The 14129-nt window shown below is 35.4% G+C and overlaps 1 protein-coding gene across 1 annotated transcript in view; it reads left to right on the top strand.

The window, feature by feature from the left end:
* NDUFS4 (NADH:ubiquinone oxidoreductase subunit S4) overlaps positions 1–12445 on the top strand; it is a 47855-nt gene extending 35410 nt beyond the window's left edge. Inside the window, exons 3-5 of the mRNA XM_058044269.1 lie at positions 4252–4424; positions 7863–7936; positions 12237–12445. Coding sequence (XP_057900252.1) covers positions 4252–4424; positions 7863–7936; positions 12237–12340 — 351 coding nt within the window. The 3' untranslated portion in view covers positions 12341–12445. The remainder of the gene's footprint in view (positions 1–4251; positions 4425–7862; positions 7937–12236) is intronic.
* Positions 12446–14129: the final 1684 nt, after the last annotated feature.

Genomic DNA, 14129 nt, shown 5'->3' with positions numbered 1-14129 from the left:
GAAGAACTGCTTTATACAAATCAACCGGCAGATGACGGACAATGATGAAAATTTGATTCTTTGAAGTCATAATGGTCATTGAAATGTGTGAAATTCTGGTATTGAAAAGAGAGCGGCTAGCAAGACTCTAAATCCTGGGTGGTTGCTGGAAGCTTGCTGGGAGGTTTTTCTGTGTTTTGACATCAACTTCCCATTGCTTGTTCCCTGTTTCCTTTATTAAAAAAAAAGAAAAAAAAAAGAAAAAAAAAAGGGGGAGTGCTAAACTGTAGGTAGTTAATAGTAGTTATGTACAGTTTCTGTCTTCATGGTGAAGGAAATGCCAAAGAAGAAACATAACACCTTTATGGACACCTGACCTATCTGTTCGAAAGCATTTGTTTTCAAAGCTACTTTCAATCATTTTGTCTCTCTCCTTTAATTAGAGAGTTCTATTTCTTGTCCCCTTTGGAATTTCTGCTATTAGTGGAATATTTAAAAGAAGGAAATTCTCATTCCCTTTAAAAGTCATCTTCGTGCTGAATAGTGCTTTCATTGACACTGCCTCTATGAATCAGTTTTCTTATTGCTGCATAGCACATTTTGTCTGTTACTACCCTTTCCAGAACAGCTTTAGCAGGCTTTCCACCATGACAAACATTCTTAAGTAATCTAAGTTGTAATAAAGAAAAACCCCTGTGTTTTTAAGAAATTTTATATGATTTCCACAGTTTAAAAAAAAAGGGGGGGTTGTCCCTTTGAGCTTATTCCAAAAAGAGACAAAATGCCTCAAAATTAGTATTAATTTTTTCTTGAGTTACAAAAAAAAAAAAAATCAGAATTTACTATTCAAATGGCATATATATTAAGAAAAACAGAGTGTCAGAATGCACTTTTTAGATGGCAGCCAGTTTTAAAAATCTGAAACAGGGTTATTAATTTTTAGTAAACCTATACAGTTCAATTCTCAAGTCTTTTTTACTGTCATCTAATATCTTTAAGATTTTGAATGCTAAACACCTCACTAGTATCTTAAATTGCTAATACAGCAAAATTAAGGAACACTTGAAAAAAAAAGATACTAATGTGAAACCAGCTGTCAAAAATATCTTTGTTTTGGAAAGTTGGTTCACAGGTAGTTTCAATGAGAACTTAAACTCAGAACAAAGCACTGAAGACCCAGCTAAGAGTTCAACCCAATGCAGCATAGTTCTTTTCAAGTATTATATTGTTTTAATGGCATCTTGGAGCGGGAGCTTTAGCCCATTGAAATGTCGTTTAAAGGACAGGTTCTTCTGTCACTAGCTGGAGCTGTGTGGATGAAATGATCACAATAGAGTGTTGTAATGCATTTTAAAACTGTGAGAAATCAGTTTGTCTAGACTAAGAGTGCGCCTACAGGGAATAGGAATCTTAGAGCTTCTGTGCTCTTTAGGTGTCAAGTATGTGATAGATGCCAAGCCTTTTTATTCCATATCTTTGGCAACAGCTCAGCTATGCTACAGTACCTTACATGTCTACAGCAAGCAAAAATCAGTGATTTTATGTCAGGACAACTTGAGCTTCAGCAACCAGAAACTCATTGTCCTAACAACTGTCTGTTCAATTGCCAGCTTTTAAAATGGGGAAGATATCAATAAATGATTGCTAGAAGGCACGGAAACTCTAGCTATAATGAGTGTAAGTATGGAGAGTTAGCAACACCAAGTAGATATTTCAATTTGGGAAAGCAGGCAGGTTTTAATTTTAAGTTTGAAAAGATTTTTATGGGATTAATCCTATATTATTGGTGAAATAACATTGATTTAGAGCCAACTGAGTGCCCGAAAAACATGGCTTGAAGGCTATGTCTGGGGTTTTCATTTTACTTTCATCCAGATAAACAAGTCTAGGCATTTCTTTACTATGGTAATCTCACAAATATAGCATTTGCTGATTTTAACCCTCTTTTTAGATTGCGTTCTGTATGCGCTGTATAACATTTTTATGATTTCTTTGTGGTAAGGTTTCAACAGAGAAAATAGTTTATGTCCATGATGTTGTATAATGTAGTATCTTTTTTTTTTAGTAGTTCCAGGTTATTCTGGAAGAATTCAAAAACTTCTAAAACTGAAGCATAAAATTCATAATGGACTTAAGAGTTGCTGAGAGTAATAATAGTAAAAAAATATAGTAATTTTGGGCTGGTTTGGATTTTACATGTCTGAAAGTGTTTGATGATAACAACCCCAGCATTTTTGCACATAGTATATTGTTAAAGAGCAGTAAAAGAAATTTTTTGTGAATATTACTACATTTTCTCATGTTTGTTATATACAGAAATAAAGGCTAATATTTCTACCTATTTGTATAAATAAGCAAGCTGAAACATTGAATCCTCACCAAACTTTACTGCAGGTGAAAACTCTTTTTTGTTAAACAAAGCACTTTGCCAATTCAAATCAGAAAAATTTAAGCAATTTCCTTCCTAAACTGCAGTTTAAGCTTCAGCAGTGAGAAGTGCCAGTCTTTCAGAAGGTATTTTTGCATAGGTGCTGCAACATTCCGGTAGCTGGTACTGCTTCTCTTTCATATCACTGCTAACTCATATTAAAATGACTTGGTCCTAATGAAGGCATTTATAATGGAATCATTAAGATACTTTGACAGTTTTTTGTGATCATTTGGGTAGATATGTCAGAAGTTGGAAAGCTAGAGTGTGGATGCTTGTTTGTTGCCCCTGCTGTCCTAATTGTAAATGCAAGTCAAATACTTTACACTTCTTCCCTTTTATAGTTTTAAGGGACTGATCTCCCAAATTGTGTAAAATAAAATTGGAAATGAGAACTGCTGCTTTTCAAAGGATGATCTGGTGGCTGCATCAGGAAGTTTCACGTTTGCCACAAAGGAAAATCCCATAATGTTAATAGGTACATTTATGTAAAATGACAGTGTTCTATTTAAGGTTCTCATTTTGTTCAAGTCATGGCAGTACTGTCAAGATAAGTTCAATATGCTGAAAGTTTTGCTGCAGCCTTCTGGAATTTGACCAGTTTACAACTTGTTCCTGGAGGGAGGGGAGGGGAAAAGGGAGACTAAGGAGCTCCCACTGGCCTTTTAAGTATGTAAGGAACAGGAGTAGTTTAACCTCCTTGGAGATGGATTTGATGTTTGATTTCAGTCTTTACTAGGGTGAACTGACAAGTTAATTTTGCATAATTACTGTTTAGTTTTTAGCAAAAATGTTCACTTTAATTATATCAGATGTTGCTGAGGGTAATTTTTCACAGCAATGCTTGTGAGGTTTTTCCCTATCTTATGCTTTGTTAAAGTCAGTTAATATTTTTAGGCTGGTTTGAAGGATTTATCTTTGTTACGTTTATTTTGAAGGCTTATCCCTCTAGAAGAGGAGGGCATCCTACTGTTGATTATATACAATGTTACAAATCTTTTTTTTTCTTTGAAGGTTGGAATCTCCTTAATCATTTTGTTCCTCACAAACACACTGAAGAAAGTTACCAGCATCAAATGTCCCTCTGTTGATCTTGAACGTCAACAGAAGAGCTGACTGTCAAATGCTGAGTCATAACTTGAAACATGACGAGGGGTCAACTTTATTTAATTACTTATGGCTAGAGAGATAAGAGCTGACTTTTAGCACCTTCTCTGCAGTCTCAAACAATCAGTAGCATATTGTGCAAAAGATACTAGCTTCTGCCTCTTCCTTCATGCAAAGGATAGCTTCTTGAGTCACCATAGGTGTTGCTGTCTCTGAACAATATACAGAGTTAAGCCCAAGGGAAAGTGCTTATACTGCAGTGCATACTTGGCTGGCAAATATTTTGGTGAATAGTCCTGTTCATGTTTTGGAATTTGTCAATGTTTCAGTCAACACTCTTAATATTTTCCTGAAGGAAGAAAGCATTTGCACTTTTCCTCATTTGGTTTAGCTGGTGCAAGTTGAAGCCATCCTGACTTTGCAGCTGTGGACAGAGAAGGATGGGGGAAATGTCCTGTCCCTCCTCTGGCTGTAGCCGTTTTGTACATGGGAGATGGGCAAGTTCAGGTAACTGGTCCGAGCAAAATCTAACCAGTCAGGGGAAGCAGTATAATAGCAGCCCTAGCATGTATCACCTTCCGTTGTGTTCTGTTGAAACTACAATTTAGTTTTCTAAGTTTTTTTCAGCTTTGTAACTTTAAATATAAAGCATGAACTTATGTAAAAAGCATAAGCAGTATTATCTTACACATTTCGGATGAACTCTTTTCTAAAAAGTCACATTATGTTTTTTCTAGGATATCTCGACTTTAACTGGTGTTCCGGATGAGCACATCAAAACCAGAAAAGTTCACATTTTTGTTCCAGCACGTAATGCAATGCAGTCAGGAGCTAACAATACAAAGAAATGGAAGATGGAATTTGATAACAGGGAGCGCTGGGAGAACCCTTTAATGGGCTGGGCATCTACGTGAGTACTTACTGAATTTGAAAGTACTTTTCTTCTATATTTGGCTCTCACTACTTATTAAATTTGAAATATCAAATATTTCTACCTAAATCTGATTGTATTATAACAGTACTTACAGAAAGTGGTTGGGTTTGTTTGTTGTATGACCCGTTAAGTTTAAAAACAGATTTTTAAAGCTCATTTCATCATCTGGAAGAGTTCAAAAAAGATGTTAACAACCACACATTTCAGTAATTACATTGGGATGATGTTATTGTGTGGCAGCATCAGGACCAGAAGGTCCATAAAGTAGTTAATCATTCTTAGCTCTCAGTTGCATCTTTTAAACAAAAACAACAATATTTCCAGATTTTTTTTTATCCTGAGGATCTAAAATGAGGAGTCATGACTAATAAAAAAACCACAAGAAGCCCAGCTATTTAAAATATTATTCTGTTTGTTACAGGATTGTCAGTATTAGCATTAAAATCTTTAAATACACGAAAAATCCAGAAAGGTACTAGTCTTAGCTAAATATGCTGTATTTTGGAAATGTAATTGCAACTTGTATGCATCTTATTCTTAATTTTTTTTCTTCATATGAATACAGTACCTACATTTCATGGTGTGATTAGAATTCCTGTTGACTCGGAGAACTATATCAGCAATTCCTCTGACAATATTGTAATCTCAGAGGCAATATTCAGAATAGTTAATGGTTAGACATAAACTGAAATCAACCACTCTAGTTATTTTTTCAAACTTCAGTAAAGAGTTCTATGTGTACTGAGAATATCTGCTTGCTACCATATTAGCACTTATCATCGAATATCACAAAATGTTATGAAAAAAACTGTAAAACCTTAAACATGAAATAATTTCAGGATGCGTTTTTTAAGATGTATTAACATTCCAAATCCAGTCACAGAATTTTTTTTTAATATATATATAACATAAATGTATCCAGAAATTTATTTCAAAGTAACTCTGAAATTAAGTCTTCCTGTTGCATTGATTTCTCATAAAAATTTGAGAAGGCTCTACATATGTTTTTATTTTGGGGTAGGGAAGGGAATTTCTCATGGGTAAGCAGGCTCCAGGTAAGATTAAAAAAAAGTGCGCCATTGAGAATCAATGCTAGTAGGTTAAAGGTTTTGTAAATTAGTTTGTATCCATTCATTTTTAAGGCATGCTTGTGAAAACTGTTAGTGTACTAACTCTAGTAATTCTGGTGTTACCATTCGACACCCAAAAATACCCAAGAAGAGTTTCTTCCATTGAGATTTAATTTCTGCAAAAAACATCTCACAGACAGTTTTCCATTTACTTTTGAATAATGTAATGGGATTAGTGGGTAAGAGCTCTCTAGGGTCTACGTGTTAAAGCCCTTTTTTGTCTGAACTCCATATACTTGAATATATTGGAAAGACCTGTAGGTCTTTTCTATATTTCTGTCATTTTGCAGTCTTATTTGGGGCTGGAGGTTTTTTGCACTTGTTTCTTGGCTATTCCAGCTTTTTTAAAGTGAAAATTATCCAGTTACAGATCTAAGTAAAATGGACCCATGGCATGTTTTTTTTTGTAATTGGGAGGTTTCATTATGAGAATGGCTAAATATATTTCTTGGGTACACCTTTTAATTTAAAACTGTAAACGAAAAAATGTGGGAAGTGTGAAGTTTTCGCTGTATGAGATCTCATAGAACAAAACATGGAATCCTAATTTTCAGTGATTGATAGAACAAATGGGGATAGGCATGGGAAATTCTGCAACACTGGTACTGCTGACACTATCAGGACGTCATGCTGGACATCCTGAAATCCAGTTTTCTCACACAGATAGCTAATTTATGGAAATAAATCAGAAACCTATTTAGATTGAATGAAAGATGATTGCACATTAAACAGAACTAATAATGTCTGCACAATTCTCATTTCCCAACTGCCTCTGTGCTGGAAGGCTTTTGCCATATTTGCTGTTCTGAACAGGCACTGGTCCCTCACCACACTTCAGACCTAAAGCTTCTTTGTTCCTTTTTAGCAGTGTTGAAAAGATTTTTCCAGCCCCAATTATGGAAGAGAATAACAATAAGCAGAAGTTGTCACAATATTGCAGTATACTGGGGCCACTTAGTTCTCCACTGGTCTTGTCATCAACTAATTCTTAGTTCTTAATTCACTTAGATGCTGTTATAAGAGAAATCTTTAAATATCTTTAAGAGAACCTATCCGCAGTGGCTTGCAAAAGTGTAATTTCTGTCTTTATCCTAGGTTTGTTTGTTTGTTCGTTTGTTGTGTGGTTTTTGTTTATTTGTTTCTGATTTTTTTATTGGGGAATATATTGGATATGTAGTGAACTCCATTTTTCCATGTGTACATGAGATAAAATTACACTGTTGTCTTTGCTGGAAGCGAGATTCCCCCTTTTCCCCTCCCCCTTCTCCAGTCACAGGCTGTGCCCTTTATTGTAGAGAGTTCAGTGTATCTTCAGTCTTTTCTCTTCATTTATCCTTCTAGCTTCAAAGAGAGAACAGTTGAGAGGCAGCTCCTTCAATAGTTTGTTGCAATTTGGTTGTCTTTCCAGTTGTCTCGCAGGCTCATAGGCAGTGTTGTCACAGGGAGGTTTTATCTGTCTTTGTTTTGCTACAACCGGTATCTAATTTCTTTAAGAGTTAGAACTCTTCTTCTTTTTTTCCCCCATTCTTTGTCATTGTTCGTAAATTGAGCTTTTATAGCAACAAATAAGGCAATTTTGTGTTTTCACTGAGAATTTAATTTGTTTCAAAAACCTTTATGGTACTTCATTCATGCAGTTGAGGAATAGCTGGTCATCTAAAACAAACTACTATGTAATTACTTAGCTAGCTGTTTGCATTTTGGAGCTTCATTTTCCGTTGTGGCCTGTGATCTGCTTGCTGTGTAGAAATGATTTGTGGGGGTCATGTGACCTCCGCTAAAGCAGTACTCTCAATATTTTTTTAATGTGCTTTTCAGTTTCTGGTTAGTTCCTTCTCTGCTCACTTCAGTATTCTGTTCTTTTCTGTCCAAGATTATTCTTCGCCTAACTAGTCTACAGACACTTGGTCTCCTTGAAATGTTCAGAATTACTTTAGACCTCCTGATCTTACAAAAAGAAAGGAATTTTGCAGATTTAAACTAAAGAGTCTCGCAGAGCACTTCCTATAACCTGAGCAAGTGGTTAGACGTGTGTGTCTAACAACCCAATTAATTTTTGCAAGTAGCTGTGAGGGAAGTCTAATGCACTGAAAGAGTAAAACAATACTTTGCCAAAAGTAAGTGTTGACCCTGAAGATAATTTTTAGAAGTCTGTTGAATAGTTTTATGAGTTGGCATACTACTGTGAGCTGCGTAATACAGTATTTGATTTAATATTTGAGATACAGATGCAATCTTTTTCTATTTCCAGTACACCTAAAAATTGTCATCTGTTTACTTACAGAGCTGACCCTTTATCCAACATGGTTCTTACTTTCTCTACTAAAGAAGATGCCATTGCTTTTGCTGAAAAAAATGGTATGTATTGTATGTATGGACCTTGAGAAGTTCATCCTTCCATAGGCAATCTTGATCTCAAAGTATTAACAATAGAATAAGTACAGGATACAGTACCTTCCCTCTTTTCTGCAGAGTTGGTAAACTAGTGTTCTACATGGGGAAGAGGAAAATGGGAAGGGAAGATATTTCCAGGGATGCTGAAGGCATTGACTTTAGACTTTCCACTGTTAGAAAGGTGTTTCAGCCATTATTATTATTATTATTATTATTATTATTATTATTGAAATGTAATATTAATGTTCTTTTGCACCTGTCTCTGTTTTAAATGAGAGCTGAATCAGACCTTGCTCAGGTCTTGGAGGAAAGTTAATACTTCAGGTGTATCCCAGGGTTGGTGTTCCAGCTGCATGGGGGTATGATCTTTGCCTGAAGGTTTAATATGAGCATCTCAGTTCTTACTTAGGAAAACTGTCAGAGGTCCTGTGAATGTGTGATGATAAAAAAAACAGAATTAAATTATTACCAAGTAAGCATCTTGGACTTCATTTTTGGCTATATTGTAGCATAGATTTATTGTAGAAGAAACCCAAGAGGATCATCAAATCCAACTCACTCCTCTTCACATGACTACCTAAAAGGAAACCATGTGACTAAAAGCGTCACCTCAATGTTGAGCTCTGAGAAACTTAGTGTTCTGGTCACTTCCCTGGGAAGCCTGTTCCCATGACCACACTCTCTCTGGGAATAAGGTTTTTCTGTTGTTGAGTCTGGGCTTGCCCAGAAGCAGTTTCATTCTATTCCTTGTGTCCTGTCTCTGGTCCCCAGAGGGGAGATGAGCACATCCCTTCGCTGCTCCCCATGAGGAACCTGTAGATTTAGGATGTTACACCTAACTCTGCCCAGCATTAGAGTCTAAACACATACACTTGGTGATTATTCTTATTTGTGAAAAAGACTGTAGAAAAGCCAGTATAATTACTTAATAGTTATTAAGGCAATGTTGTATCACAGGAAATTTATCTGTAAACTTAGTTAGGCTTGTATTTCCTGACAGAATGAAGGTACCACAAACCATACCCATAATCTCAGCCTTTTGAATATTCAGCAGTCCTTTTTTCTGTTAGCATGAATTTTTTGCTGCTCTCTTTTCTTTTTCTTTTTTTCTTCTTTTAAATCAACTTCATTTTCCTTAAAAAGGTTAGCTTGATGCTTAGTCCCTGTGGATGTGAAGGTGATTAATTACATTGAGATAAAGCCAGGAATAATGTACATGAAGTGTAAGGTTCTTCAGAAGTCTTCCCTGTGGTGTGCAGCTTTCAACTATATTTAGGCTGGGGTAAATAGTAAAGTTCCTTGGCCAGACCAAATTATGCAAAGTTGTTAGAGGTTGATATTATGCATCACAAACACGGTAAGTCCTTTAGCCTGTGCATCTAAGAAACTAAACAATTTAAGTTCAATTTACTTGCACTTTTTAGTAGTAATAGGTAGAATATAATTTGTCTGTTCCTCTTTAAATGGAAAATTTTTTGGCTTAGTAGTACTAATTTTATTGAAAAATAGGTTCTATTATCTAAGAAGTGCATAGGATCACATTTGCATTGGATAACCTGTGCAATTTTATTAGTGTATTTTACTGTTTTATGAACAAATGAAATTTGGGAGAATTTGGCACTATGTTTCTGTATAGTTCATATTATTTCTTGAACAATTCAGCATATAGGAGAAAAAAAATTATTGTAATGACCTGCTTATGTCATCTCTTTGTAGATGTTATGTTTTATCTTTTCAAAATGCAGACTATGTAAAATGCATTTGTTCAGTGTAGAAAGTTTATGCCTTCCCTGAGTTAGAAATTACTCCATTGTGCATGAAACCAACTAAACTAAGGCTATGACTTGGTATAAATATTAGTAGTTCAATATTCACTTAGCTTGCACTTCTAATTTTACCATAATTGAGATGCACTGTACTTTTCCGTGTACACTGACTTGCCTAACTTTTAATTTCATTTTTCATTTTTGTGTATGATATGTCCATAGTATTTTCTGTAGTGATAGCTTCAATATCATGTGTAGCTAGAAATACAAATTTTACATTATTTAGTTCTGCTTTTTAAGATACATTAGAAATTTAGGCAGACATTTACACTGGAAGTTAGCTTCATAACCAAGATAGTATTGAGACATAGCTATGTCTAGGACCACAAATAACTACCTCTCCCTGTGGCTCCTGTGTGAACCGCACACATTTTCCATGACAAAATTCCTTAAGAACCTGGAATGTAATTTCTGAAAATTCTAGATATTGCAGGTTATTTTGGTACAGTTAGTAAACTTAAACTTAAGAACTTAAGAGTTCTTTCTCACCTAACAACTTAAGGAGATTTCTTTCTGCCTGCCCCATCTGATGTGTTTTCTAATGTTGGAGTAGCAGCACTGGATACAGTAAAAGGAGATATTGCTGTCCAAAATTACAGCTGAGGATGGTCTGACTTCTAGGCAAGGAGGTAATATTTTTAATTGGAAGAAATGAAAAATTCTGACTGTTGACCAAATTTTTTTGCACTGTCTGAATCACTGAAGCAATTGTTTAAAAACATACAGCTTAAGTAACAAGGATGGAGAGTTTTTCTACTCCACAGTAACCTTTAGTCAGGTGGTGAGGAGGGTGTTCTTCCAGAGAAGGTGAAATCTGCTTTCTGTCTACTTGGTTTGTATAGCAGCGCTCTGGGCAAGAGTCACTTCCCCCAGCATTCTGGTATTTTTATAAAAGTGACCTCTGCTCTCTGTTGTGAACACCTCAAAACGCTGGTCTGAAGGAGTCTGTTCCAAAGAATGGTGGCCTCTTGCAGTCATTAGTTACATGTAACTGACTTTATGCATTTTGGCTATCTGTGGCAGTGCAAGTCATTGTGCTGGCAGTTGCAAATCTCTTTTAGAGGCACTCGGCCCCTCTCCATCTGGTGTGTAAAAAGATGAAGCAATACCTTGGGGCTGTAGATTCCATTCCAGCAGCCAAGTGTCTCAATGTTAGGTGTTACAATGTTGAATGTTGCAACACTGAAGTCTGTCTCTGGATCTAGTTCTGGCTGTTTACTCAAGCTTATATTTTTTAATCAGAACAGGAGGCAAAAGCCAGTGTTTTTACAGATGGAAAGAATATGTTTTTAAAGTCCCTGTTCAGTGTTTTTTACAGAGAATAGTTAACTTGGAAATTAACACTGATTGAGGCTGATAAACATGAAGAAACTGTTTATGTGACGTTTGTGAATACGCAAAATTGATGCAGTGACTTGACAACTTGTGTATCTTACAGAATATTTTGATGTGTAGCTGTATCTTGACTGTTTACTGCGAGCACCTTAAGTATAAAAATTCAGATATATGTTAAGAATTTTAGGGCTTGCAAGTTTCAGTTTTAAAACCAAGTAAAGTAGTGTCTTATGAGTATCACTTAAAACTGCATATTTAACCACTTCTGGCTTCAACAGAAGTATCTCAACTTTGAGTGAAATACTGCAGCTAAAGAGACCAAACTTCGGAATACTGAGTGCTGCCCTGGCAACTTTCCAGGCACCTGGAGACTGCAATCAATTTGCATTTTGATTTACATAAACACTAATGTCTCCACCTCCTCTTTTCTGACATTTTTAAGCATTTCTCTTGCTTAACTATCGCCTAATTTACTTGTCTTCTATCACTTAATTCACTTTTCTTTTTACTCCTAATTTTTTATGTTCTTATAAAAAATGTTAAGTATTAAAGTTCTTTAAAATGTTAAGTATTAAACTCCTTTCTAATGTTGAAGTTTTTTCTTTGCTTTTTAGTTTTTTTGGTCCTCCCTACCACCCTTCTTTTTTTATCAGCTTTCCAAGGTCTCCATTGTCTCCTAGCCTTTGAGAATGAGCTTTTGTATGTTATTTTATGGCATATGTTTTCTTACCTTCTTCTTTTCCTGTGCCAACATGCACAGAGCCTTAGTGCTCCTGTGTGCTGTAGAATAGTGGTGCCATGAACTTACAGGACAGTCAATCTTCCCTGTTGAGCTTTTCATTGAAAACTGTCAGGTTTTTTTGCATGGAGGTCTGGTCTGTAGTATGGTCAAGTCTTGCCATCTCACAGAATGGTCATTTGCCACATTTATGGCATTTTGTTATTCTCTATTGCCAACTAGAAAGGAACAGATTAGTGGGTGCCTACATTGAAAAAAACATATTAAAGTTAAAGCCTTTAAGTTGGATCTGCTGTATATTGTATGCGAGGATATAATTCTCGTTCTTTCTTGTCTCACCCTGCCATTACCCCATAACCTCTAGGCTGGAGTTATGATGTTGAAGAGAAGAAGATGCCAAAACCTAAATCCAAGTCTTATGGTGCAAATTTTTCTTGGAACAAAAGAACAAGAGTGTCTACGAAATAGGTTGGCATTGGATGTGTGACTGTGAATAAAGTCAGCTGTGCTGTATTTATAGTCCATGTATAATACATCTCTTAATCTCCTAATAAATTTGACCTTTAAACTGCAGATGCATCTTGTGATGTCTATTTAAAATGGTTTTCATATCTCCAATTGAACCTGTTACAAACTTCCCTATAAATAGAGGAGATTTGAAGTGTTCTTACTTCTAAAAACTTGCTGTACATTCCTATCAAAAGGAATGTTTGAAATCAGCTGCAACTTTAGAGGTTATGATTGATCTTTGATGGTAATTTTATATCTACTATCCTGTTTAAACTTCTGAAGTTTAACAAGTTCAGTAAGCTTTGCATAGACAAAGTCTTTCAATAAAAGCTGTGTTTTTTTCTTTCTGTGCAAGACAGTGTTGGCAGTTGAAGAGCAAAGGGTGGGTATAACTCAAGACTCTTCTGTATAGATGTGTATTATATAACTGCTTTCTGCTGAAATTAATACTGTCATTATTCCAGAAACATTCATGACTGGAATAGAAAGCACTGGGTTTTGTTTTGCTTATGGAGCAAAACAAAAGTTTAGTCTGAAAGATTAAGATTGTAGTTGTTTTTCTGTGATATTCTTGAGAAGTGAAACTAAGCCAGTTAAACATTCACAAATGAAGTCAGAATACTTGAGTGCCTCACACAGTATCAGCTTATACTAATTACATAATTACAGTTCTGGGTATTTTATTGCTGGTTACATGTTTATCTGAATTGAGGTTTCCTGTTGCTTAACAGGAGATGTGGATGATAGCATCTCAGCCTTAACAGCAAGTATATATTGTACACTCAATTTGTCTTCAATGGTATTAAATTATTCGTTTTAAAAGTGCATAATGTTATATTTGAAATCTTTGTTTACATATCTTTGGCTGTTGCTTTATCTGCTTTAACTTAACAAGTTATGGCATTGGCACATGATCAGTAAAACGTTTTAAAAATGGGGGATTGTACACCTTTTTGCTATGCAACTGAAAGTTTTATCCCAGCTGTCACAAAAGATACAGTTGAAACAGCTCTCTCCACATAGACCTAAGTAATGGTGTGAGTGCTGTGTTAGATTTTAATGAAAAGAAGGCATAAAACTATCTTGTATTGCCCAGGTTTTATTATTATATTGTGTATTCTTGTTTCAGTTTTAACCAGCTCCCTATATGCTGGCTAGCATTTGTGTAAGGCATTGGTTCTTACCCAGTTTCAGCATAATCAACCAGTTGGAGGAAGTTGCTATTTTCCTATCACAGACAAAAACTGTTATTCCAATTCATCTTCTGTTGAATTTTGAATGCTGTATTTTGCAGTGGAGCCTGAAGTCCTCCAGGAATGCCAAAGTGCACCAAACTGGAATCTTAACAGCCAGAATCTACTGCATCTTTTTGTATTCCAGCTCAGCTTAATATGCTTGTCTTACAAAGAAGACAGTAAAAGCAAAAGCCATTCATTGGAGTGTTTTTCTTCTGTTTTTTCCAAGTAAAGAGCAGCAAGTTCTTAATTTACTGATCTTCAAGCATGATCAGATTATCAAAGTAAGAAATCCACACAGCTTGGTTTTTGAAATTACATGGTCTGTGGAATTGACTGATAAGTGTTAGATACCTGACATTATCTTTGGACCCCTAATTAGTGAAATTGCTGCCTGTTAATTTAGACTTCTCGTAACTAAAACCAGTTTCACATAAAGCACAGTTTCTTATTTCTTTGTTTCTCCTGGAAAGATAATGTAAATACTTAAAAGGAGAATTTGATAGATCTCC

The sequence above is a fragment of the Melospiza georgiana genome, chromosome Z (assembly GCF_028018845.1).
Source record: "Melospiza georgiana isolate bMelGeo1 chromosome Z, bMelGeo1.pri, whole genome shotgun sequence".
Lineage (NCBI taxonomy): Eukaryota > Metazoa > Chordata > Aves > Passeriformes > Passerellidae > Melospiza > Melospiza georgiana.
The sequence above is the reverse complement of the archived record's forward strand: the minus strand, read 5'-3'. Positions and strand labels throughout refer to the sequence as shown.